The sequence below is a fragment of the Oncorhynchus mykiss genome, chromosome 7 (genome assembly GCF_013265735.2).
Source record: "Oncorhynchus mykiss isolate Arlee chromosome 7, USDA_OmykA_1.1, whole genome shotgun sequence".
Classification (NCBI taxonomy): domain Eukaryota; kingdom Metazoa; phylum Chordata; class Actinopteri; order Salmoniformes; family Salmonidae; genus Oncorhynchus; species Oncorhynchus mykiss.
Genome location: NC_048571.1, coordinates 64,012,699 through 64,039,197, shown reverse-complemented (window position 1 = coordinate 64,039,197; position 26,499 = coordinate 64,012,699). Strand labels below are relative to the sequence as shown.

Genomic DNA, 26,499 nt, shown 5'->3' with positions numbered 1-26,499 from the left:
CTCTCACTTGTCTGTCATTGGTTTAGATATATCAACAATTATATATTTCAACCAATCATCATGGTCGAGACCATGTACTACAAATAAATGATCAAATATTGCAAATATATCCATGCATATGTCAACACATATGCTTTGGGATTTATAATTATAATTGTTTGTATTTTACATTTCTTTTAACTTTTACCCCTTTTTCACCCCAATTTTGTGGTATCCAATTTGTTGTTACGGTCTTGTCTCATTGCTGCAACTCCCGTACAGACTCGGGAGAGGCGATGGTCGAGAGCCATGCGTCCTCCGAAACACAACCCAACCAAGCCGCACTGCTTCTTGACACGATGCCCACTTAACCCGGAAGCCAGTCGCACCAATGTGTTGGAGGAAACACTGTGCACCTGGCAACCATGGCAGCGTGCACTGCGCCCGGCCCGCAACAGGAGTCGCTAGTGCGCAATGGGACAAGGACATCCCTGCCGGCCAAACCCTCCCCTAACCGGATTGTGCGCTGCCCCATGTGTCTTCCGGTCGCGGCCGGCTGCGACAGAGTCTGGACTCGAACACAGCTACAGCTACCTTAGACCACTGCGCAACGTCTTTTTTTCCTAACCATATTTGGAATTATTGTAAATTATTATCCGGCTGTACACTTATGACAGCTAATATTGTTGCGAAGCTCGAGTCGATTTACACAGGTCAACCATGCGATAACTGACTCAAGGATCCCTGCACATTGCCCTCAGACGAACCATCAAACAGGCAAAGTGTCAATACAGGACTAAGATTGAATCCTATTACACCGGCTCTGACGCTCGTCGGATGTGGCAGGGCTTGCAAACTATTATGGACTACAATGGGAAACCCAGCCGTGAGCTGCCCAGTGATGAGAGCCTACCAGACAAGCCTTTTATGCTCGCTTCGAGGCAAGCAACAGTGAAGCATGCACGAGAGCACCAGCTGTTCCTGGACGACTGTGTGATCACGCTCTCCGTAGCTGATGTGAGCAAGACCTTAAAATAGGTCAAAGTCGCGGGCCATTCGGATTACCAGGACGTGTGCTCAAAGCATGCACGGACCAACTGGCAAGTGTCTTCACTGACGTTTTCAACCTCTCCCTGATCGAGTCTGTAATACCTGCATGTTTCAAGCATAGTCCGCGTGACCAAGAAAGCAAAGGTAACCTGCCTAAATCATTACCGCCCCGTAGCACTTAAGTCGGTAGCCATGAAGTGCTTTGAAAGGCTGGTCATGGCTCACATCAACACCATCATACTGGAAACCCTAGACCCACTCCAATTCGCATACTGCCCCAACAGATCCACAGATGACGCAATCTCAATCGCACTCCACACTGCCCTTTCCCACCTGGACAAAACGAACACCTATGTGAGAATGCTGTTCATTGACTACAGCTCAGCGTTCAACAACATAGCTTATTGATCAGCTTTGTGGGCACTAAGGACCCTGGGACTAAACACCTCCCTCTGCAACTGGATCATGGAATTCATGACGGGGCACCCCAGGTGGTAAGGGTATGCAACAACACATCAGGGGTGCGTGCTTGGTTCCCTCCTGTACTCCCTGTTCACCCACACCTGGGTGACCAAGCACGAATCCAACACCCTCATTAAGTTTGCTGACGACACAACAGTGGTAAGTAAGCCTGATCACCGACAATGATGGGACAGTCTATAGAGATGAGGTCACTGCCAGGACAACAACCTCTCCCTCAATGTGAGTAAGACAAGAGGAGCTGATCGTGAACTATAGAAAAAAGAGTGCTGAACAGGCCCCCATTAACATCGTCAGGGCTGTAATGGAGCGGGTCGAGAGTTTCAAGTTCCTTGGTGTCCACATCACCAACAAACTATCATGGTCCAAACACACCAAGACAACACATTTTCCCCCTCAGGAGTCTGAAAATATTTGGCTTGGGTCCGCAATGGCGTTGCCGAACACCCGCCCTTGACATTACTAGTGAAATCTCAACTAGCAAGCAAGTCGCAGCAACGAGAATTGATGGTGAGTGGGGTTACTTTTAATTAGATTTTTTACTTCATCTTATTTTGTAAATATTTTCCTAACTCAATTTTTTGAATTGCATTGTTGGTTAAGGGCTTGTATAAGTAAGCATTTCACGTAAGGTCTACTACACCTGTTGTATTCGGAGCATGTTACAATTTTCTTTGATTTGGACATTGTAAATATGGTACTGGAACTGACTGACCATGGATATAGTATGCTTACTTACTTTCTCGTGTTCTTCTCATATCTTATTTATCGTGTGTTTTTGTTCAACCTTATGTTATTTTTAGTATTAGAGCTTGCAAGAAAGGCATTTCATTGTACTTGTGCACGTGACATTAAAACTTGAAACATATCATATGATATGCCATATACTTCATATGTATAGCAACAAAGCCACACACTGCACACACATATTCTCTTCATATGGTGTCATATATTTTCCGAGGACAAAACAAAACTCATCACCATTAATGCGGTGCTTTAAAACAAGGAAGTAGACATTGTAAGGCACAAACGGAGATATTTCAACATGCAACAGGAAATTTGCTGAAGTTAATAAAGTATTTTTTTTTATTAATGATGTAGGCTACAGACAGACGTTCTCAAGCTAAATGCAAAGGTTCGATTAGCCTTGCTTGAAGTGTTTGGAGAAGCGCGCTCAATTGGATAACGAATGACAATCACGCGCCTGTAATCTCCGGAGACAGGTGTCAAGATGAACAGCAGTAACAAGTTATCGCTTTGCAATGCGATTCGGGCCGAGGTACGGCGGCATGAAACTGTACAGAACAACTTTGCCAAAGTGTTCAATCAGTTGGAGAGGGTCGACGACCAACAGCTTCGCTCTGGTTTAAAAGTGTACCTTCACAGCATCCAAGGTAAGCAATGCAATAGGCCTAGCCCCAGGGCATGCTATTGGCTCCCATCAACCTACTTTATCACGCAAAAATCGTGGGTGCATTTACATTGACATTAAATTATAGCCTACCTGTAACGAAAATGAACCCATTTAAAACTTAATTTAAAAGTGCTGGCAGCTTGATATGGCATTGCATCTGTTCCTTTAGCCTTGCTCAAATTATTCAGTTACACAATAATTGGTTGTCAGACTTTTTAGACTGTGTGCAGGGTGGTGTCTAGCTAGCTCATATCATGACTCCAATTCCATTGTATTACATTGGGTCATTGGACGTACCCTTTAGCCTTGTGAGAGAAATGCCCGACGCTGCCAAAATGCTAGATCTAAACTAAAATACGCCTTGCGATACAGTTTTGGAAACATTTGGAACTTAACTTTCATATGAATTATAAATACAGAAGATACACTTACTGTAAACAGTTTATCAAAGTTGCACCTGGCTGTGTTTTGAGTAACACGTGTTTGCAACCAGAAATATAGAATGGTCCAATGGAAATGCCAGCAACAAGGTGAGAAGATGTCTCATATCTCGGCAGGAGACTGTTATAGCCAGATGCAACTTTGCTAAACTGCATACAGTACGTGTATCTTCTGTATTTGAAAGATTCGTTCTCGCTGGTATGAAAGTTAAGTTCCAAATAGAGTCTGGGGATTGTAATTTACCTGGAACCATCTGTGGTCCATACTTTCAACTGAGAACCCAAAAGAGGGCCTGTCATGCCAAATAGCGTCCAACCTCTACGTCACAATAGGATTCGATACATTCTAGCTTCTGTTGCTAGGGCTATTGCTTGAACTTGCAAAATGCTGACCGGAATACGTAATGAACCATAGCGTCCGTTGCTATGCTGGTTGCTTGGCTCTATTTGACCTCGTAGGGGATGCGGGCAGTTCGAGTTATAGTTCACCGTTTAAAACGCTCGCTTAGTCCGCGCAAAATTATTACCTCAAAATTGCTCTCTAAGGACGGTGTATTTGACGGTGACTACCTGCTGCCTCAGAGGACTGGAAAGAGAACACTTTCTTTACCATGTATTTGTACATATTGTCAAATAGGAATACATAATTTGTTGTTTTTATAGATCAACGTTGCTAGATACTGTACTTCTATACCTCAGCATGCCTAGCCAGACAGTTTTATTTAGCTAAGCTAACGTTAGCTAGCTAGATAGCAAGCAAGCTACTATAACTGTTGTTGCAGCTTTCTGTTTGTATGTAGCTTGCGCTTCAATGGCAACCCTCGAGGAGATTTTCTTTTATCTTTCCAACCTGAGGAAGTACTATGAAGACACCACTGATGTCGACAAGAGGCGCAACATTCAGAGAAATTCAGGGTAACGTTAAGCAGTTAGCTAAATATGTCCAGTTATCTAATTGAAGTTATGTATAACAATTTTTCAACAACCATTTTCCATCTAACGTTAGCTATAGTAGTTGTTAGCTATACATATAGTTCAGCTGAGGCTGCTGAGGGGAGGATGGCTCATAATAATGTCTGGAATGGAGTAAATGGAATGGTACCAAACACGTTGTTTCCATGTGGTTGATGCCATTCAATTGACTCCATTCCAGACATTATTATGAGCCATCCTCCCCTCAGCAGCCTCCACTGATACAGTTATATGTATGTCATATTGAGGTGTCTAGCTATAAGTTAAACCTGATCAATCAAATGGATAGGTTTAAACTTGGTGTCTTCATTAGACAGACAGAGGGGGGGAGGAAGAAAATGAGAGAGAAAGGAGGGAGTGAGAGGTATCTATTATATCTGAAATGATTATGATTTCAATTAATGTCATATCAGAGAGCACACAATGTTTACATTTGTCACTTTTTGCTTAAAGGTCAGTACCCTGTCTAGCCTGCCAGAAGCTTGAGAGGGCGAAGACTGGCACTGGAGATAAAGCCCATCAAAGTTGTTTCACCATGGCACATGATCGGTAAGTCTCCCAATTAAAATTTTGCCCTGGTAAGTTGTTTTGGAATGGTTTCTTTTTTTGACCACAGCATAGTTCAATATTATAGTGTGTGTGTGTGTGTGTGTGTGTGTGTGTGTGTGTGTGTGTGTGTGTGTGTGTGTGTGTGTCAGTATCCTTACAAATACAAAAATCTGCAGACTGTATGACACAGATACAGGTAAGAATAAAGTCATCTTCTCTCTAACACTTTTTAAATGTTAGGGGTGGAACTCATTGGACCCTTCACGAAATCCAGGAATGGCAACAGCTGGTGTCTTCCAGCGACCGATCACTTTCCAAGTGGGTGGAGGCAATGCCCATTAAGGTCAGTAAAGGAAGAGTATGTGCTTAACTCTAAATTCCCTAATGTAACCCATTAAAAAGGGTGCTTGGAACCAAAAATAGATTTTTGTTTTGTATGAAACCCATCAAGGACGAGACTAGCGAGGCCACCTCCAAGGCGATAGTGGACTATCTTCAGCACCCACGGTTCTCCTGAGGTCATCTTGAGTGACCGAGGTCATGAACAAGGTACGGATGTAAAATGTTATATTCTGTCAACAATGGTTTGTTTTATTTGTTTTTTACAATTTGTTATTCCATGGTACATAATCAGACATATTTTAATATCTTACGTTGTCAATAGATATCGCTTTTCTACCCCCTCCACCAGGTTTGGTGGATGGACAAACCAGACCCTCAACACTGCCATGGGCAAGTCCCTTGATACCAGGAAGGCTGGGAGAACAACCTGAAGGTAATTCTCTTTGCACACAACAGCAGCATCCTGGCCAAGTATGGATGGGAGCCGCAGCTGTTGTCTAAGGTAAACAATGCAATTGTATATAGAATTATTGCATATACTGTAGTCTTTCAAATTTGTGAGTGACTTTTAGTGTTGTTTGTCTATTGCTATTTTTGTATAACTTACTTTCAGATCTCTGAAACCCCACCTGATGTGGTGGAAGTTGTCGATCCAGATTAGAACGCCTTCGAGTACCACCTTCAGGCACAGACTGAGAAGGATGTTGTTACGACTTCTAGGAGTCAGGCGCAGAGAGCAGAGGGTAAAGGACAACTGTATTTATTCCGGAGAAAAGTAGGTCACGCCAAAACACCAGGCGCATACAATGACCGGCCCAAAAACAGGACACAAACAAACAGTCCGGAGAAATACAGAAAATATCACATCCACAAAACAAACAGAGAAACAAGCCCACACTAAAGCCGGCGGGCTTACTGGGTTTAAATAGCTCACAATCACAACCTAAACACAAAACAGGTGCAACTAATCAGACACAACTAAATGAAACAGAAAAGGGGATCTGTGGCAGCTAGTAGGCCTGGCGACGACGACCGCCGAGCGCCGCCCGAACAGGAAGAGGCACCATCTTCGGCGGGATTCGTGACAGATGTGGAGGTTTTTGACCAGGAAAAGTGATTGCCCGCTGTTAATTTATGTTGTAACGCTGCAGTAATCCATCAAATTTTCTCACAGTAAAGTGTAACCTGTGTGTTTGCTTGTTTACTTCTCTGTCTCCTACCCTTTTCATTTTAACTCTGCTCCTGTTCTCCAGTACCTAGGGGTTCTGCCCAACACCCAGACGTGGATCCACCTTATGTCCTCCATTACCAACCACCCTCCAACTTTTCATTACGTCATCTACAGCTACTGTTGTTGTCATGTTGTCATTATCTGCTAAGAGTTTTCTTGCTCTTATCATTCTGGGCACATTATATGTGAGATCCACAGATGAACTAAAAACACTAGCACTGCAAACACTCAGAACAAAGAGAGCAGCAGTTCCTGGACTTTGCTGTCTCCCTCTTCAAGTCCCCCTTCTGAGACTGGCTGCCTGTTGAGAACAAGTGATAGGCAGAATTCCACACACCAGAATTCAGTATTTTAGTCTATGAATGCCATGTGAGTGTACAAAAAATATGTGAAAATAAATTAATGACATAACTACCAAAAACGATCTAAGTTTCATCATTATTGTAAGTTGTAAGGTATCTTTTGATGGTATTTATTTGTTCCACATTATTCATTGTCGTATCCTAGGACCTACTAATAATAGAAAAATAGAGGACTACTGAAATTATATTATTTCAGTGTAGTTTAAGATAAAAACATGACAGCCAGACAAGCCAGTGTATGAATCAAATGGATTTGCATATGAATAGAGTGGAAATTAGCTGACTTCATGATCTGTAATGTATGTAACTTTAATGTGTCAAGCAGAGTTTTTTTTGCCATTTCTGCAACATAGCAACGTTTAAGACAGGGATTTCATGTTGTAATGATAACAAGATGCCCACAAGTAGTTCAAATTAATGTTTCCATTTTATTAGCTAAACAAACTTGTTTAAACAGCAAAATTGTCTCGGAAATCAGCCTTGTTTGCATAGCGATGATGAAAATAACATAATTTAGTTTGTAATGATCTCCAAAATTTGAATCATTAGGTTGTCACACCGGACACTAATAGTTTATCGAATAACAATGTGACGTAGAGGGGACACTATTTGGCATGACAGGCCCCATGGGTTCTCGAAAGCTAGGGTTGTCATGTCCCATGTCCCTTACATGACCGACAACCTCCATAGTTTCTATTGAAAGTGGTGTAATTTCAGAGAACTTATGATAACTGAGCATGAAGTAAGTGTTTGAGAACCTATTTACAAATGGCAGAGAGAGGTTGCAGCATCACTCTTCCCATAATATGTAGGCCTGAGCCTAAATTACAGAAAGGGAAAGAAGTTACCCTGTACAACCTCTTTAAAATAGGCCACTGTACTCACTTTTTACTGGTAATAGCATTTTCATTTTTAATAGCTTCTATGACATGAGAAAATGTGTGTGTGTGTGCATATGTGAAAATGCACATCCAATATTCATACCCTTATATGGATGCACATAATGTATATTATAAATATGAGGCACTGGGTCATGATTTGTTGTTGTGTTATACTTGATCAATATCTGTTGAAATTAAAGTAATGTCTAGACTGTTTTCACCGAAGTGCAGCTTCAGACTCTCTATTTATAGTTCATCACTGAGATTCTATTTTGACTCCGAGACCGAACGACCCAAGGCTTGTCTGAACACTCTGATTCTCTTTTTATCCCATTGTCTCCTCACTTCAGCTGAGAAAGTGGAAGTCCTATATTAGAGCTCACTCTACTTAGCTGACCTCCACCCAAAATGGTTTTGTAACTGCCTCAGCTCCTGTTCACACCCAGTATCCATAGAGAAATACATACTCACCTTCTATCTGACTCTAATAAAGTATCTGTATGATGTGTGTTCAACTTGAGACCAAACGGATTGAGAGTTAGAGATGGAATGCTAATTGCAGAGGTCGAGTGATCAATGAACCCACAGTATTCACCCCAAAGCCCACATTTTAGTATTTTTGTAGGCCTATGTCCCAAATGGCACCCTATTCCCTTTATAGTGCACCACTTTTGACCAGGGTCTAGGTCCAAAGTAGTGCACTATGTAAAATATAGAGTGCCCATAGGATGCAGATTCAGTTTCTAACCAGGTGTGTGTCAGGTCCAAGGTTATTATAGTAAACTAAAACTGAACTAAAGATGAAAAAAAAAAATGTAAACTGAAATAAAATAATTAACAGACCCGTTTGAAACTGTTATATTTGACTCCAAAATGAACAAAAGTAAAATAAAAACCATCATGAATTATGTTTTTTCTTCTAAACTTTGGGCAAAAATCAAATGGTGTTTTCAAGCTTCTGAATCTGCCAGGTAAATTCTGACAGGAGATGTCGATGTTTCAAAAAGGCCTAGCTTGTGTATCACAATCACTAGTTATCACCAGCTAACAGGGAAGACATCCACTACTTTGTGTCCCTAACACTAAAACTGAAACAAAATAATATAAAAACTAAATATATACATTTTTATAGAACTCAAACTAAAGAAAAACTAGTAAATCATGTATGAAAACTAATTGAGACTAAACTGAATTTGAAATAAAAATCGAAAAACTAACATAAATAAAAATGAATATAAAACCACAAAACTATAATAACATTGGTCAGTCAGCCCACAGTAGAAACTGAGACAGGACTGCTAACAGACAGTAGGTATAGAGAGACACTGATGTTTCAGTGTGAACATGCTGTGTTGACAGAAATTCATGTTCCTTCAAGTAATGCAGACACCTTATATCTCTCTTCCTTTACAGAATGTCTTTGTTACATCTATTGCTGTCCATACAGCCTGATATTTTTGCTGCTGTTTTGGCTAAAGCTGCAATATGTAACTTTTTGGGCGACCTGACCAATTTCACATAGAAATGTGAGTTATAGATTTGTCTATAACAAGTCTAAGAAGCGGTAGATCAAATCAAATCAAATCAAATGTTATTAGTCACATGTGCCGAATACAACAGATGCATACCTTACAGTGAAATGCTTACTTATGTGCCCCTAACCAACAATGCAGTTAAAAAAAATATGGATAAGAATAAGAAATAAAAGTAACAAGTAATTAAAGAGCAGCTGTAAAATAACAATAGCGAGACTATATACAGGGGGGTTCCGGTACAGAGTCAATGTGCGGGGGCACCGGTTAGTTGAGGTAATATGTACATGTAGGTAGAATTATTAAAGTGATTATGCATAGATGATAACAGAGAGTAGCAGCAGTGTAAAAGAGGGGGAGGGGGGCAATGCAAATAGTCTGGGTAGCCATTTGATTAGATGTTCAGGAGTCTTAAGGCTTGAGGGTAGAAGCTGTTTAGAAGCCTCTTGGATCTAGACTTGGCACTCCAGTACAGCTTGCTGTGCAGTAGCAGAGAGAACAGTCTGTGACTAGGGTGGCTGGAGTCTTTGACAATTTTTAGGGCCTTCCTCTGACACCGCCTGGTATAGAGGTCCTGAGGGGCCCCTGTGTTGAGGATCAGCATGGCGGATGTGTTGTTACCTAGCCTTACCACCTTGGGGCGACCTGTCAGGAATTCCAGGATCTGGTTGCAGAGGAGGTGTTTAGTCCCAGGGTCCTTAGCTTATTGATGAGCTTTGAGGGCACTATGGTGTTGAACTCTAAGCTGTAGTCAATGAATAGCATATAATAACAGAGATTGCATCATCTGTGGATCTGTTGGGGTGGTATGCAAATTGGAGTGGGTCTAGGGATGATGGTGTTGATGTGAGCCATGACCAGCCTTTCAAAGTACATGGCTGCAGACGTGAGTGCTATGGGTCGGTAGTCATTTAGGTAAGTTACCTTAGTGTTCTTGGGCACAGGCATTATGGTGGTCTGCATAAAACATGATGGTATTACAGACTCGGACAGGGAGAGGTTAAAAATGTCAGTGAAAGCACTTGCCAGTTGGTCAGTGCACGCTCGGCGTACACATCCTGGTAATCCGTCTGGCCCTGCAGCCTTGTGAATGTTGACCTGTTTAAAGGTCTTACTCACATCGGCTGGGGAGAGCGTGATCACACAGTCATCCGGAACAGCTGGTGCTCTCATGCATGTTTCAGTGTTATTTGCCTCGAAGCGAGCATAGAAGAAGTTTAGCCCGTCTGGTAGGCTTGTGTCACTGGGCAGCTCTCGGCTGTGCTTCCCTTTGTAGTCCGTAATGGTTTGCAAGCCCTGCCACATCCGACGAGCGTCAGAGCCGGTGTAGTACGATTCGATCTTAGTCCTGTATTGACACTTTGCCTGTTTGATGGTTCGTCGGAGAGCATAGCAGGATTTCTTAAAAGCTTCCGGGTTAGAGCTCCGCTCCTTGAAATCAGCATTTCTAGCCTTTAGCTCAGTGCGGATGTTGCCTATAATCCATGGCTGGCATGGCACTAAGACAGCATGGAATGAGCTGTGTTGCGAGAGCAAGAAAAACGCTCACCCAGAGACGGCGCTCCTAGTAGCCGGGGACTTCAATGCAGGGAAACTTAAATCCATTTTACAAAATTTCTATCAGCATGTTAAATGTGCAAACAGAGGGGATGTACGTATGGTCACTGTGGGGACGACGTCATCGATGCACTAATTGATGAAGCCAACGATTGATGTGGTGTACTCCTCAATGCCATCGGAGGAATCCCGGAACATGTTCCACTCTGTGATAGCAAAACAGTCCTGTAGTTTAGCATCTGCTTCATCTGACCACTTTTTTATTGATCTAGTCACTGGTGCTTCCTGCTTTAATTTTTGCTTGTAAGCAGAAATCAGGAGGATAGAATTATGGTCAGATTTGCCAAATGGAGGGCGAGGGAGGTGGTCCAGAGTTTTTTTCCCCCTCTGTTTGCACATTTAACATGCTGATAGAAATTTGGTAAAATGGATTTAAGTTTCCCTGCATTGAAGTCCCCGGCTACTAGGAGCGCCGTCTCTGGGTGAGCGTTTTTCTTGCTCTCGCAGTACAGCTCATTCCATGCTGTCTTAGTACCAGCCTCTGACTATGATAAATACAGATGAAAACAGATGAAAACTCTCTAGGTAGATAGCGTGGTCTACAGCTTATCATGAGATACTCTACTTCAGGCGAGCAATAGCTCTAGACTTCCTTAGATATCCTGCACCAGCTGTTTACAAAAATACATAGTCTGCCGCCCCTTGTCTTACCAGACGCTGCTGTTCTATCCTGCCGGTACAGCCAGCTGTATGTTGATAGTGTTTTCGTTCAGCCACGACTTGAAGCATAAGATATTACAGATTTGAATGTCCCGTTGGTAGTTCAATCTTCCACGTAGGTCATCGATTTTATTCTCCAAAGATTGCACGTTTGCTAGCAGATCGGAAGGAAGTGGAGTTTTTTTTCAGATCGCCTATGAATTCTCAGAAGGCAGCACGCTCTCTGGCCCCTTTTTCTCCACCTTCTCTTCACGCAAATCATGGGGATCTGGGCTTGTTCCCAAAAAAGAAGTATATCATTCACGTCAGGCTCGTCAGACTCATTAAAGGAAAAAAAGGATTCTGCCAGTCCGTGGTGAGTAATCGCAGTCCTGATGTCCAGGAGTTATTTTCGGTCATAAGAGATGGTAGCGGCAACATTATGTACAAAATAAGTTACAAGGGCCTCCCGGGTGGCGCAGTGGTCTAGGGCACTGCATCGCAGCGCTAGCTGTGCCACCAGAGACTCTGGGTTTGCGCCCAGGCTCTGTCACAGCTGGCCGCAACCGGGAGGTCCGTGGGGCGACGCACAATTGGCCTAGCGTCGTCCGGGTTAGGGAGGGTTTGGCCGGTAGGGATATCCTTGTCTCATCGCGCACCAGCGACTCCTGTGGCGGGCTGGGCGCAGTGCACGCTAACCAAGGATGCCAGGTGCACAGTGTTTCCTCTGACACAGTGGTGCGGCTGGCTTCGGGGTTGGATGCGCGCTGTGTTAAGAAGCAGTGCGGCTTGGTTGGGTTGTGTTTCAGAGGACGCATGGCTTTCGACCTTCGTCTCTCCCGAGCCCGCACGGGAGTTGTAGCGATGAGACAAGATAGTAATTTCTAACAATTGGATACCACGAAATAGGGGGTAAAATTCAAAAAATAAGTTACACAATAAGTTACAAACAACACAAATCAACAAACAAAAAAACATAATCAGTTGGGGACAGGTAAAACGTCAGACTTCTTCTCCAGCATCATTATTATGCTCTATTTCTATGCTTCCTGTTAAGTTTCAGTTTTGCACACCAGCTTTTGCACACCAGCTTCAAACAGCTGAAAACAAAAAGTGGTTATGGAAAAGACATTTCACAGTGGTTTAGATGTTATAATGATTCTCTGCACTTGTTTTTCTTGTTTTGTCACATGAACTGAAATTAGGCTAACTATTTGAATTTTAGCAATGAGGAAATGACGGAGCGATTTCTACATATTGCACCTTTAAAAATGGTAGCCTTTCCTGATCCTTACAGCATTGCACATCAAGCTACTTCCTCTCTGTGTTACTAGTCACGTGTTTGCTTTGATTCTATTTCTATGGTTGGCCCTATTTCCTCTGTCTGTCTGCAGAGCCACTTCCTGCCTCAAGGAGACAGGCAGACCATGTTTTGGTACAGCTTCCTCCCTCTCCTGCACCCTAATTCACAAATTTAAAAAATGCTCCTTACCTTCCCTGTTTCTTTCATCACACACATCACACACTGCCCCCGTCTTACCTCATATCTTCTCTCTTCTGTCCCTCCACCTTGTGTTGTCATTTAGCCTTTCTTCACAGCAGGTTACACTCCTTGTTATGGGATCTGTCCAAATGTCACGGACACTATTCACCTTGACTACCATCTCTATGAGAGACACAGAGACAGGAGAGACCACAGCTCACTGCAACACACCCTCTGGCATCTCTCCACTGGTGTGGCAGTTAGACGATTCTGTTTCTGATATCCTAATCTCCAGTCGTTATCACTCAGATGCAGACTTGTCAGACTCATCCAGTTGCTCTCTTTGTGTTATTGCAGATCTCATATTTTGCAGTTATGTGGCAATTAGGCCGATTCGTAACCCCCCGGATCTTCTCTCAAGAGCTCTGATTAGATTTCTGAACCCAGTCCCCCTACACGTGCATGTTTCATTCTGCAATGTCTGTATGTAAGGCGTGTACGCACATCATTCCAACCTACACACTAATTTATGTGCGTTTTCCATCATACCATTTGCATTGCAGATGATTCAAGGGTCATAAGCTCTGTGTGTGTGTCCCCAATTTCTTGATTGCCTGCGTAGGTGGTCCCCTAAGTCCCCCGTTACACCCCCCCCCCCCCCCCCCCCACACACACACACACACACACACACTGCCTGCACCCTTAAAGGAGGATAATAATTGTCATTACGATGTGTCCCTTTAAGAAAGAGGTCACACCTCAGAAAGACATGTTAGTACTCTGATGCCGGCAATTACACCAGAAAGCAGAACAGAGCGCGTGTCAACTATCAGATTAGCATAAGGACAGGGGTGGCGTGGCTCTCCAGAGCAGTGTTTTAGTTATGCAGATGGTGTGTTGGAACGCACAGGGCTGTGGTCCCCCGAGGAAAGGGAACACAATCTTTCTTTACACAGTAAGGTGGTGGTGGCCTTGATAAATGTCACAGCAGCTAAAAGAACAATGACAACAATGACATACAAACATGACACCACGTTCAATGCAATGGCTTCGCCACCCCTCACTGGAATGTTTATTTCGTGTGTGATCTTTGAACTTTGGTGTGCAGTTTGCACTTGTTGTGTTCAATGGATATTTTATCTATTTAGTTCACAATATGTTTTTACATGCTTTACAATTCAAGTACCTCACCTGTGTGTGTGTGTGTGTGTGTGTGTGTGTGTGTGTGTGTGTGTGTGTGTGTGTGTGTGTGTGTGTGTGTGTGTGTGTGTTCTCTCTGAGAGTCTATATTCAACATTCTGTGTAAGTGTCACAGTGAGTGACACATAATTTCAGTTTAGAGGGGACATGATTCATCCCCATGCTCTGTGGGTGTCCTTGACAGATTCCATCCAATTAAAGAAGTGACACAGGTGGGTAACACACAGCCACACACACACACACACACACACACACACACACTGAAGTCCCTGGGAGACTAGTCAGGATCGAGGGAAAGATGAACGGCGCAATGTACAGGGAGGTCCTTGATGAAAACCTGCTCCAGAGCGCTCAGGACCTCAGATTGGGGCAAAGGTTCACCTTCCAACAGGACAACGACCCTAAGCACACAGCCAAGACAACACAGGAGTGGCTTCGGGACAAGTCTCTGAATGTCCTTGAGTGGCCCAGCCAGAGCCTGGACTTAAACCCGATTGAATATCTCTGTAGAGACCTGAAAATAGCTCTGCAGCGATGCTCCCCATTCAATCTGACAGATATTGAGAGGATATGCAGAGAAGAATGGGGAAAACTCCCCAAATACAGGTGTGCAAAGCTTGTAGCATCGTACCCAAGAAGACTTGAGGCTGTAATTGCTGCCAAAGGTGCTTCAACAAAGTACTTAGTAAAGGGTCTGAAACTGAGTTTCAGTTTTAGATATTTAATAATAGATTTGCAAACATTTATAAAAACCTGTTTTTGCTTTGACATTATGGGGTAATGTGTGTAGATTGATGAGGGGGAAAATAACTATTTAATCCATTTTAGAATAAGGCTGTAACATAACAAAATGTGGAAGAAATCAAGGGGTGTGACTACGTCCTTAATGTATATATTTTAAATCTCTGAAATACTTTTCATTGACCCCCAGCAGTACCTCCGCATACCCCAGTTTCAATATCTCTGGTTTAGAGAGAGCGGGATGAAGGAGACAGCCAGGGTGGTGCACATGTGACTCACTACCGTAATGTCCTGGAGCTCCAAATACCTTGGTCACAGGCGAGCCCATCATGAGAGGTGAAAGAGATGGGGGGAATAGGCTGTTGCTACCCGCAACGCTTACTGCTTAAGAGGGGGTTGAGGATAACTTTTCTGGAAGGAGATAGTGTGACTGCAAAAGACAGAGAAGAGGGAGAGGATAGAAAGAGCCTTCTCCCCTCTCCTGTCTCTTCCACGTTTTCCATCTCTCCTTTTTCCTTCCTCTATCTCCTGCATTCTTATTCTCTCATCCACCTCTAGCTACCCTCCTGTCTGTTCCTCTCTCTCCTCTCTACGCATCCCCTCCCTTTTCTGTGCCCAAAGATTTATGACCCATTCAGTTTGTTTTCAAACCACCTTATTTATTTGTCGGTTATATCCTTCCCCACACATACTCTCCTGTTCATTTTTCTCCTATTCCTATTCCTACTCCTACTCTTTTTTTCTCTTTCCTCCCTCGCTCTCTCCTTTCATTCATCCCTGTGACGTCTGATGCATCCAGTTCATCATCGCCCTCTCCCTCTTTCCTGAGAGGCAGGATGGGAGGGGACAGAAGGAGAGAGAGAGAGTGGGAACTGCCCGGAGATTGCCTGAAAAAGAGAGCAGGAGAGAGAGAGAGCAAGTGATGGGTAGGAGGAGGCAGAGGTTTTTCTCCTCTTTGTTTTGTCTGATCCGACACGAGCCACAGAACGTGTGGGCTTGACCAAGGAAAGGCATCTCTCCCATGACGCTTCACCCTCAGCCTTTCCCTCTGTCTGTCTGCCTGCCTGGAGCTGAGGCTGGAGCTGGACTAGTTGTTGGCTAACGGAGAGGCTAGTGGCCCTGAGAAGAGCTGGAGGAGGAAAGGAGGAGGGGCTGAGCTGAGCCAGTGGGCTCGCTCTCTGCCTCACAGACACGTTTTATTGACTTGCTAATTGCCTGAGACACTCGGAGGAGAGGATGCAGTGAGGGAAGGGAGGGAAGGAACCTACTGTACATAAGAGTATTACAGGCAGAGGAACAGAAACAGGACTGTGTTCTGCCTATCTGGCCACCATCTCTGCTTCTCTTTGCTGGGGGAACTAAAACAGATGTTTGCAGCCTGCCTTTCATTGATCCACAATACGTACATACGTGATTCATGCATGACATTAGTGTGTCTTTGCCTCGTATGCAGTCGGAAGGAGACTACCCACCCACCACACGCTTTTGTGACACGTGAATGATTTCCATATTTATGTTTTTTCTTGTATTTACCGTAAATGTTTTTCCTCTGCTGGGTCAGCTAAAGCGGTTGTTTGCTGTGTTGCCTGCTATGTCTGGTTTGGCTTTACCACGGTACATACCCTTTGGTGTCTGTGACGGTGCAAATTAAAAATAGAAACATATTTGTTAACCAATCAAATATAATGGGAATAAGAAAATATGAAGATTCTGAAGCGTACAATGGATATTCTTCAATGGAAATGAAGAAATGATCTGAGAAGCTTACAGACTGAAGACTGGCTTGAGGCAGTTCATCTTGTGTGCTTTTGTGGAGTGGGGAGCTACATAGTACAGTCTTGGTGGGCAAATGGACCAAGCTCATTTGTTGGCTCTATCATAATTCCAGGATACCCAGTCTCAAACATCAAGATCGTGGAAAGCAATCTCAGATCCCTGGCTTTGGGCTGTAGATGAATCTTGCGTATGGAGAGAGGGAGGGAACGAGAAAGGGAGGATTGTGAATGAACCCGTGGAGCAGTCCAGTGGCAGCAGTCTTTACAGATCAGCAAAGAGGAGCTGAAGAGACGATTACAGGAAGGATTCAAATAAAAACTAGTCTAGACTTAATTCAGTAATTTAGCCTTGTTAAAAGTATGCTCCATTATTTCAAGATACCTTAGAGTGATTCTCTGTCTCGCTTGTGCTGACTCTTGAGTTTTCACGTCATGGGTTCAGAAGCCTGAAGAAGCAATCCAGGAAGACTCCAACCACCTCTTGACAAAGTTACCATTCACCCACATCAGACGTATCCATACGCCAGGCAGTTTGACAGTACCATCTGACTGGTGTCTGGCCTGGCTATTGTCTCCGTGGTGAAGCCTCCGGCTGTGGGTTGCTATGCCGGTTCCCTGTGGGTCTGTCTGGGTCACAGCGAGGGTGCTGCCACTCCGCTGAGGTTGGTCTGCCTGTCTTCCAGCCTGCCGCCCCCATGAGCCACGCGGGCACCCTACAGAGACGCACCACCTACCTCATCTCCCTTACCCTGGTCAAGGTCGAGGCCGTGGGGGGTGATGGAGTTTCCATCGGGCCCCAGCCACAACGGACCCTTGCTCTGGGGAGAGCAGGAGTGGAGGGCCCAGAGGATGAGGAGCTGAGCAGGACCACTGAGGATGAGGGAGGACATGCATGTGCCGAGATGAAGGGAGAGGGGAACACAGAGATGGAGGAAGAGGAGCAGGAGTACGTTAGCTTTGGGGGACCTGTACAGGAGCGGGAGAAGCCTGAGATAAAGGAGCGAGAGAGTCGTGGTCCAGGCTCCTCAAAAGATGTCACGTTGGAGACTAAGAGCAAGGAGTCTCCCCTCTTACCGAAGAATGTGAAAGACCAAGTGAAAGGACTTGCAGGGGTGTCAGATGTCCCCTCAGTGGGAGGGCTGAGGAGAGAGGGAACCCGCCCTAAAACAGAGCTCTATAGGGAGCCACCCATGCTGTTCCCAAGGTGCGAGGAAGGGATGGGCGACGCAAGCAACACCCTCTCCCGGGGCAGCATGCCCATCACCGTACCGCCCAGGCTCACCCAGAGACCCGAGGTCCTGATGAGGTCACATGCCGGGGGCGGGGCTGTAAGCCGGCGGGAATTGAGGGAAGCCAATCAGAGTATGCCTCCATCCGCCAAGAGTCTGGACCGCAAAGACAACCGCATAGGGGACCGGTCTCCCATGACAGCTGCTGTGGCCTCTCTGGGACCATACCGGGCGTCCTGGGCGGACAGTGATGGCAGGTCCACCCTCCTTCGCCAGGGAGCCCCTGTAGGGGGGAGGTTTACAGACGTGGTGACCAGGGAAAGCCCCAGAGGGGACAGGCTGAAGACAGGCTCAACCTCCCTGCCAGCCCAACCCACGCCTCAAATATCCAAGCCGCCGAGGAAGGGCAAGAGCCGCACTCTGGACAACAGTGACCTGCACTCCCTCTCTGAGGACCTGAAGAAGGGGAAGGACAGCCAGAGTCAGGGGGGTAACACCCAGCGTCCCCCCGCCCGTGACCGCAAGATGCTCAAGTTCATCAGCGGCATCTTCACAAAAAGTACGCCTGCGCCTCCCTGCTCCAACACAGCGCCCCCTATCTACACGCCCATTCAGAGGGGTTCTAGTGAGGAGGAAGGTAAGATACCCTTACCCACCTAACCACATTCCCCCCCCCACTAGGGCTAGCTGCCCTTCCCATTCCATTTCAGACTTTTCACAACTGGAGGCTGGATTATTATTTTGCCGTACCATTTTACTCTAATGGTTTACACAATGGTTTACACAACGCTAGTGCAGTGAGTAGGTGCTCGTGCACTGTGGTCTCGTTCTAGATGGTTGTCCATCATCAGTCCGTATGGCCGGAAAACCACACACTGTAGGTCAGGATGCACTGTGCAAGGATGTGGTGAAGAAAAGGAGGTTGAAGACCTTGAAGTGAGAGGGCAAGCCTTGGGCTGTGTCCAATATGGCACCCACCCTATTCCCTTTATAGTGCACTACCTTTGACCAGAGCTCTATGGGGCCTGGTCAAAAGTAATGCACTACATAGGGAATAGGATGCCATGTGATGCATCTTGGTCATAAAATATGTTATTGGATGGCCAATATGCCTCGATGGACCCTCAGAGAGAATTGGAATTCCAATGGGGAAATTGCATTATACATTATAATCCGTTCACACAGTCACATACTGGATATAATGTAGAAGATATCACTTGAATGATGATGCATTCATGTGATACAGTAAAATGAGCACATCCACTCATAGGTCCTGTTGGGTGTTAGGCATGAAAAAGGTTGAATAACGAGAGAGGACAACCTGCATATGCTTCTCCTGCTCCCAAGAGTAATGCTTCCGCCAATGAAAACCTACTTGGCCTAAATTTCTCTCCAACTAGAAGCAGTCACAAGATAACATGAGATAGCCCATGGTAATCAAATATTCAGATTTCACTATATTTGCGAATGTGCTGTTGTAGACGTGTGTGATGAAGGAGTATGTAGAATTGGTGTAAGTGCTGAATAATTTGTCAGGAGTAAGTGGGACATGAATAATTAAGGGTGGGAGTACACAGAGCTGTGTTCTTCTGAGGGAAGGAGTGAGGGGGCAGGGGGTAAGGGAGGGAGGAAGGGAGGACGGAAGGGGACCCTTCCTGCTCTGCTTGCAGAGTTAATCAACATCCAAATGAAACCCATTAACTCAATGACTCCACATTGGGATTGGGTAAACAAGAGATCAATAGCCATTTACATTTTGGGGGGCATTTCAGTGTGATTGCAAAATATTTGATTGCAAAATACCAATCAGAGTTGGGGTAAAGTAATAACTAATGAAAATAAACATTTGGGGAGATTTTCAACGTTTTAATTGTATTTTGTTAACTCAGTAAATATCATGTCTGTTTTATATCCATATCATCAATATTAATAAATCTAGTATGTGTGATTTACATTTGTGTAAATGTGCTCAAACACACACACCACTGTATGAATGAGAGAATGTATTGTGCTGAGAGCCAGGCAGTTTCTGGAAGAAGGGTTGCCATGGCAACAACAAGCGGCAAGAGATGCTATTTGGTCGGCGATATGACGCTGAGGGGGGGGGGGGGTTTAAAGAGTGGGGGGGTGGAGAGCGGGAGAGACCAATAGACATACAGACAGACAGAAATTGTCCGGTGGGGGTTGGGAAGGGTACCAGGGTTTTGTTTAAATGTAATCTCCCCTGAGAGCAAGAGTGGAAGGAAGTGGTGGCTGTGTTACCGTATTGTCACTGAGGTGTGGCCGGTGCGCACAGCAAAGCACAGGCAGTATACAATGTGTCTGTGGAGACTCCCTCACTTCTGGTGTGTCCCCACAGAGAGAGGATTCAGTGTCTGAAAGGATCATACTGTCTGACTGGAGTTGGCTTCAACACTGCTTTACTCAGACCTCCAAAGGCCCTTTTGAATGAGGCAGTGTCATCATTTATATGGCTGTTTGCGCGCGCGTGTGTGTGTGTGTGTGTGTGTGCGCGTGTGTGCGTGTGTGTGTAAGATGCTGCCTGTTGCCCAAATCAAGAATTTGTCCACAATTGGAGGCTTATATACGTTTGTGTGTGTGTCCATGTACAAGCATATGTGTGTGTATCTGCAACCCTGCAGAATGAATCTGCTTGTTAAGCTTTTAAAGCTTTTATTTCCCATCCATAACTTCAGTCTAATTTAAAGGGGAAGTTGACCTAAAATCCAACATTTCCCAAGTGATTCCATACATTGAAACTACACTGAATTGTGTTCGTTGTTCATAGCTTATGACTGACTGCCCATACCATAACCCCACCGCGAGGAACTCTATTCACAACCTTGACATCAGCAAACTGCTCGCCCACACGACGCCATATAAGCTTTCTGCCATCTGCCTGGTACAGTTGAAACCGGGATTCATCCGTGAAGAGCACACTTCTCCAGCGTGCCAGTGGCCATCGAAGGTGAGCATTTGGTAACTGAATTTGGTTACAACGCCGAACCTCAGTCAGGTCAAGACCCTGGTGAGGACGACGAGCACGCAGATGAGCTTCCCTGAGACGCTTTCTGACAGTTTGTGCAGAAATTCTTTGGTTGTGCAAACCCACAGTTCAATCAGCTGTCCGGGTGGCTGGTCTCAGACGATCCCGCAGGTGAAGAAGCCAGATGTGGAGGTCCTGGGCTGGCGTGGTTAAAAGTGGTCTGCGGTTGTGAGGCCGGTTGGACGTACTGCCAAATTCTCTAAAACAACGTTGGAGGCGGCTTATGGTAGAGAAATAAACATTCAATTCTCTGGCAACAGCTCTGGTGGACATTCCTGTAGTCAGCATGCCATTTGCACATTTCCTCAAAACTTGAGACATCTGTGGCATTGTGTTATGTGACCAAACTGCACATGTTAGAGTGGCCTTTAATTGTTCCCAGCACATGGTGCACCTGTGTAATGATCATGCTGTTTAATCAGCTTCTTGATATACCACACCTGTAAAGTGGATGGATTATATTGACAAAGGAATAATGCTCACTAACCAGGGATGTAAATACATTTGTGCACACAGTTTGACAGAAATAAGCTTTTTGTGCGTATGGAACATTTCTGGGATATTTTATTTCAGCCCATGAAACATGTGACCAACACTTTACATGTTGCTGTAAGATTTTTGTTAAGTATAGTTAAGTGTGGAGTTTTCCTTCTCCCCCTCTCTCCCCATGCAATCTAACCCTGTGTTGTGTTTGTAACAGTTTTCTTTCCTCTCCTCGCCCCTACCTGGGCTTGAACAAGGGACCCTCTGCACACATCAACAACTGACACCCTCGAAGTATCGTTACCTATCGCTCGACAGCAGAGCAAAGGAAACAACTACTTCAAGGTCTTAGAGCGTGTGACGTCACCGATTGAAACACTATTATTGCGTACCCCGCTAACTATCTAGCCATTTCACACCGGTTACACTCACCCCCCTGACCTCCTCCTTTTCCGCAGCAAACTGCGATCCGGGTCTACAGCATCAATGTAACAGTTTTCCTAACATCCCTCTCCTCTCCCCTACCTGGGCTCGAACCCTCTTCACACATCAACAACTGACACCCCCGAAGTATCGTTACCTATCACTCCACAAAAGGCACGGCCCTTGCAGAGCAAGGAAAACATCTACTTCAAGGTCTCAGAGCGAGTGACGTCACCGATTGAAACACTATTAGCGCGCACCCCGCTAACTAGCTAGCCATTGAACACTGGTTAATCACATCGGTTACATGTGGTCTGAGTGCCAAATGGCACCCTATTCCCTGTATAGTGCACTATATAGGGAATAGGGTGCCATTTGAGATGCGCAAAACCTTGTAAAGGAATTTCACATTCATTCTACATGCGTGCTCTACTGTATATTATGTCCATTAGTCTTCAGGTCAACATCTGAACAAATGCACTCTTAGGTCTTGTGTGGCTGTTGGTAGAGCATGGTGCTTGCAATGCCAGGGTTGTGGGTTAGATTCCCACAGGGGGACCAGTACAAAAAAATCTGAAAATGTATGCACTCACTACTGTAAGACTCTTTGGATAAGACTGTCTTGCTAAATGACTAAAATGCAACTGTTATTGATGGACTCTGTCACAATGAGGAATGGTACTGGCAGCCACTTACAGGATGTTACAGTACCTACTAGTCCTCTTCCACTCTGCTATGCAGTTGTGTGACTTGACTTAATCCTGTTGGCCCCCATGTGAGCATAGGGTGTTCTCCACCTCACTCTTTTCTGTGTGATGGCTATTGCAGTAGTATATAGATAGAAAATTATGTGACTTCAATAAAAGTCTCAACTCATTGGCAGTCACCTGTAGTGAGGACCCCTGTCTGTGCTTTTCAGATATTATTGAACACCTCTGGGCGATGCAGTGAAATAACAGGTACCCAGTAATTATGATGCTTGGAGGATATCCAAATTCTCATTCCACTGTAGACACAGAAATGTTCTCTCTCTCTCTCTCTCTCTCTCTCTCTCTCTCTCTCTCTCTCTCTCTCTCTCTCTCTCTCTCTCTCTATCTCTCTCTCATCTCTCTCTCTCATCTCTCATCTCTCTCTCTCTCTCATCTCTCTCTCTCTCTCTCTCTCTCTCTCTCTCTCTCTCTCTCTCTCTCTACATCCCATTTTCAGCTTGCTGTGCAGCATCTAAATGATGGTGAAATCTACTGAGGCTTGTATTTGAATTTTGGATGAATAAAACACATAGAGATTGTTTGGTAATCATTTCACATACACGCTCAGGCACACATACGTACACACACACACGTGTACACAAACACACACACACACACACACACACACACTGGCACTCTCGGAGCTGCGTCCACAGAGCTGCTAATGAACTTGAGCCTCACTACTGAGCCTGTGCAATTAATTTGCACTCGTCCTTTGCGGCTCTACCTCATTCCCTCGCTCCTTTTCTCCGTCTCCCCCCCTCACCTAACTCTGTAGTCTATGCCATCTGGACCTGCGACAGGGCACGTATGGGGCCACACACACTAAGAACGGCGCGACACGGCATTCCTCACAGCTTCAGAGTGCTGTAGAGCGAGACGGCCGGTGACTGTGAAAGTTTCCCCTGTTCTAAGCAGGCCGTAGACAGGAGGCAGAAAGGGAGAGGGAACACGTGATCAACATTGACCTTGTGTTTTAATCAGTCTCCCTCTCTCTCTCTCTTTCCCTCTCTCTGTGTGTTCACAGCGGCTTGCGGTAACAGTCAAGAATGGACCTTCAGTCGAACCGTCCAAGAGCTCCGTCTGGTGAGAGTGATTGCTGTTGTCATACCGCTGGAATAGGAAATAGGTGTAGTCTTGTTTCTGCTTCAACAGAGACAACGACAGTGACAGTGTCTAATAATGGAATACTTGATGATAATTGTAGTAAATAGAAGTAGCTGTTGTAGATTATGATAAACATGTCGCTATTAGAAACAGTGGGGTGATATATCCTTCTGACTATGTGTCCAGGGGGTGTTGGGAGGTCTCCGCAGTGGGAAGTCAGCCCTGGTCCACAGACACATGAGCGGCAGCTACCAGCCCCTGGAGAACCCAGAAGGTGAGTTTGACATTTTTCATTTTGGCACTCCTTTTTTTTTTAGATTTAGTCTTGTCTTAATAATTTTGACTAAAATATAATTAAGTCTTAGTCAAATTTTGGTCATTTGAATAATGATTTAGTCTGGTTATTGTCAAAATGCTAAAAACAGTGGGACATTTTAGTCAAGTATAAATGCCTTTTTATTTTAGTCACATCACATTTCCATTGCCTCATTAACCTGGTAAACATAAATCACTCACTTCCATGTGCACAAACATACTTAGCCTTGTCCTACCAACATATCGGCATAACATCCTATCCCGTAATTCTCTTCCCAACAGGCAAATTGGCAAACACCCCTTGACATACTGTAGCTATAATGTAATCAAAGTTCTGTCATAAGTAGAGGTGTGATAGGTTGCTGCAAACTAACTAGCTAGCATTATTAATATGTTATTATCTGAGCGTATATATTGAGATGATGCACTTTCAGATGTCTCTTGAGGTTGGTAGTATTTTTCCGCATTAGCTTGTGGGTGCAAACTCTGTCTTCCACCTAGCTATCTTAAGGTGAATGCACTTACTGTAAGTCGCTCTGGATAAGAGCATCTGCTAAATGACTAAAATGTAAATTAAGACGTTGCATTCGGTCTTGTTTGAATTAACACGATAAGTGAAGTGGCTCCAAACATTGCCCCTTTTTCTACCGGGAGCAATGTACCTCCGGGAGAGACGCCAAGGCGTGGGCCTTATTTGCATCAATGATTTGTTGCCGCCAGATTGGAAAACGGTTGCTGGGCAGAGAGGTGACTTGTGAATGACCTGGACATGGTATTTATTTTCCTCCATTAAAAGCATTGCAACTTTGCAATGGGAAAGCCTTACAATTATGTCATGTATGCTTTTCATTGGACCCTACAAATAACACTGAAAGCTCTCAATCTCTCCAAAAACTCTTGTCCAGTCCATTTACTAGTCAGATTTTAGTCACAGAGATATTTTTGTCTCGTTTTATTATTAATATTTATTCATATTTCTTTCTGAGTCTATTTAGTCAGTTATAGTCTCGTCAACTGCCACTGAAAAATAGGTGTTTGACTAATATTTAGGTCCTTATTTTTGTTGACGAAATTAACACTGGTTTGACATCATACCTTGTACTTAAGCCTTAAAGCATTCCTGTAAAGAAAATACTACTGTATCACATAGGGCTTCTCTCTCTCTCTCTCTCTCTCTCTCTCTCTCTCTCTCTCTCTTTCTTTCTTTCTTTCTTTCTTTCTTTCTTTCTTTCTTTCTTTCTTTCTTTCTTTCTCTATCAGGGGGCAGGTATAAGAAGGAGGTACTTGTTGATGGCAACAGTCACATTTTGCTGATCAGGGAGGAGACAGGACCCCCGGATGCACAGGTAGGTGAAGGCTTTACTGACTGCAGACCTATGAGTAGTGTCCCCCTTAAAACACATGGAGTTGACAGGAGTTCACTCTGACACGTTGGACTGTTTAACTCTTCTCACCTGTTATTTATATGTTCTCCTCTGACAACTCTCTCTTTCACTTGTTCTCTCCCCATTTGTTCCCTATTACCTCCTTTACGCTACCCTCTCCCCTCCTCTCCAGATGGCTAGCTGGGTGGACGGGGTCATCCTGGTCTTCAGTCTGGAGAATGAGGCCAGTTTCCAGGAAGTGTACAGGAACTACAGCGAGCTTGGCATCCACCGCAACATCGCTGAGATCCCCTTCATAGTGGTAGGAACCCAGGGTAAGGAACCCAAATCATCCTAAAGATGCATTCTCATAACTTGATGCCCACCTCTAACATGTCCAGGGCCCACTTTGGGTCCCGACCCATAGTTTAAGAAACCCTGCTCTATATTATACTAAAGATAGCATCTGCATGGGTTTCTAAATGTTTATTAGGGTTTCTAATAGGATGTAGTTGATGTAGTTCCTCCTTCCTCCAGATAAAATCACCAGCACCAACCCTCGGGTGATAGAGGATGCCAGGGCTAGACAGCTGTGTTCAGATGTCAGGCGCTGTACCTACTACGAGACCTGCGCTACCTATGGTCTCAATGTCAACCGCGTCTTCACCGAGGGTGAGGACCACACAAACACACACACACTGCTCCTTTTTTCTGTTGTTTCAGTACAATGTAGCTGGAATTTGAATCAATAAACCAATGTGAATTAATTTCACATTCATCTATATCAGCATCTAGATTAGAAAGATGACTGTCTAAGAAGGGTAATGTTTGTTTTTGTCCTCTCTCTACTTACCACAGCTGCCCAGAAGATCATGGCAGTGAAGAAGCAGGCAGCTCTACTGGCCTCCTGTAAATCCCTGCCCAACTCCCCCAGTCACTCTGGAGGCTCTACCCCAGTGTCAGGAGTCTTCCCTGGTCAGGTACAGCAGCAGCTCTGGCCTCCAGTCCTTCATACTGGAGATAAGATACTGGTCCAAATCAATAGGATGGTAATGTTGGACAGGAGTGTACAGATCAGTGTTCATTTAGATTTATG

At 44.7% G+C, this 26,499-nt stretch overlaps 1 protein-coding gene across 3 annotated transcripts in view; it reads left to right on the top strand.

Annotated features, from left to right (window-relative positions):
* Window positions 1-2,426: 2,426 nt before the first annotated feature.
* Window positions 2,427-26,499, top strand: part of LOC110528216 (arf-GAP with GTPase, ANK repeat and PH domain-containing protein 1-like) — a 43,236-nt gene continuing 19,163 nt past the window's right edge. Inside the window, exons 1-7 of one of the 3 annotated variants that reach the window (XM_021610077.2) lie at window positions 2,427-2,903; window positions 23,645-23,703; window positions 23,911-23,998; window positions 25,300-25,385; window positions 25,597-25,738; window positions 25,941-26,075; window positions 26,262-26,383. In XM_021610077.2, the coding sequence (XP_021465752.1) occupies window positions 2,741-2,903; window positions 23,645-23,703; window positions 23,911-23,998; window positions 25,300-25,385; window positions 25,597-25,738; window positions 25,941-26,075; window positions 26,262-26,383 (795 nt within the window). In that variant the 5' untranslated portion in view covers window positions 2,427-2,740. Of the gene's footprint in view, window positions 2,904-15,467; window positions 18,554-23,644; window positions 23,704-23,910; window positions 23,999-25,299; window positions 25,386-25,596; window positions 25,739-25,940; window positions 26,076-26,261; window positions 26,384-26,499 lie in introns of those variants that run through there. The other 2 variants (XM_021610076.2, XM_021610075.2) reach the window with 2 other exon arrangements.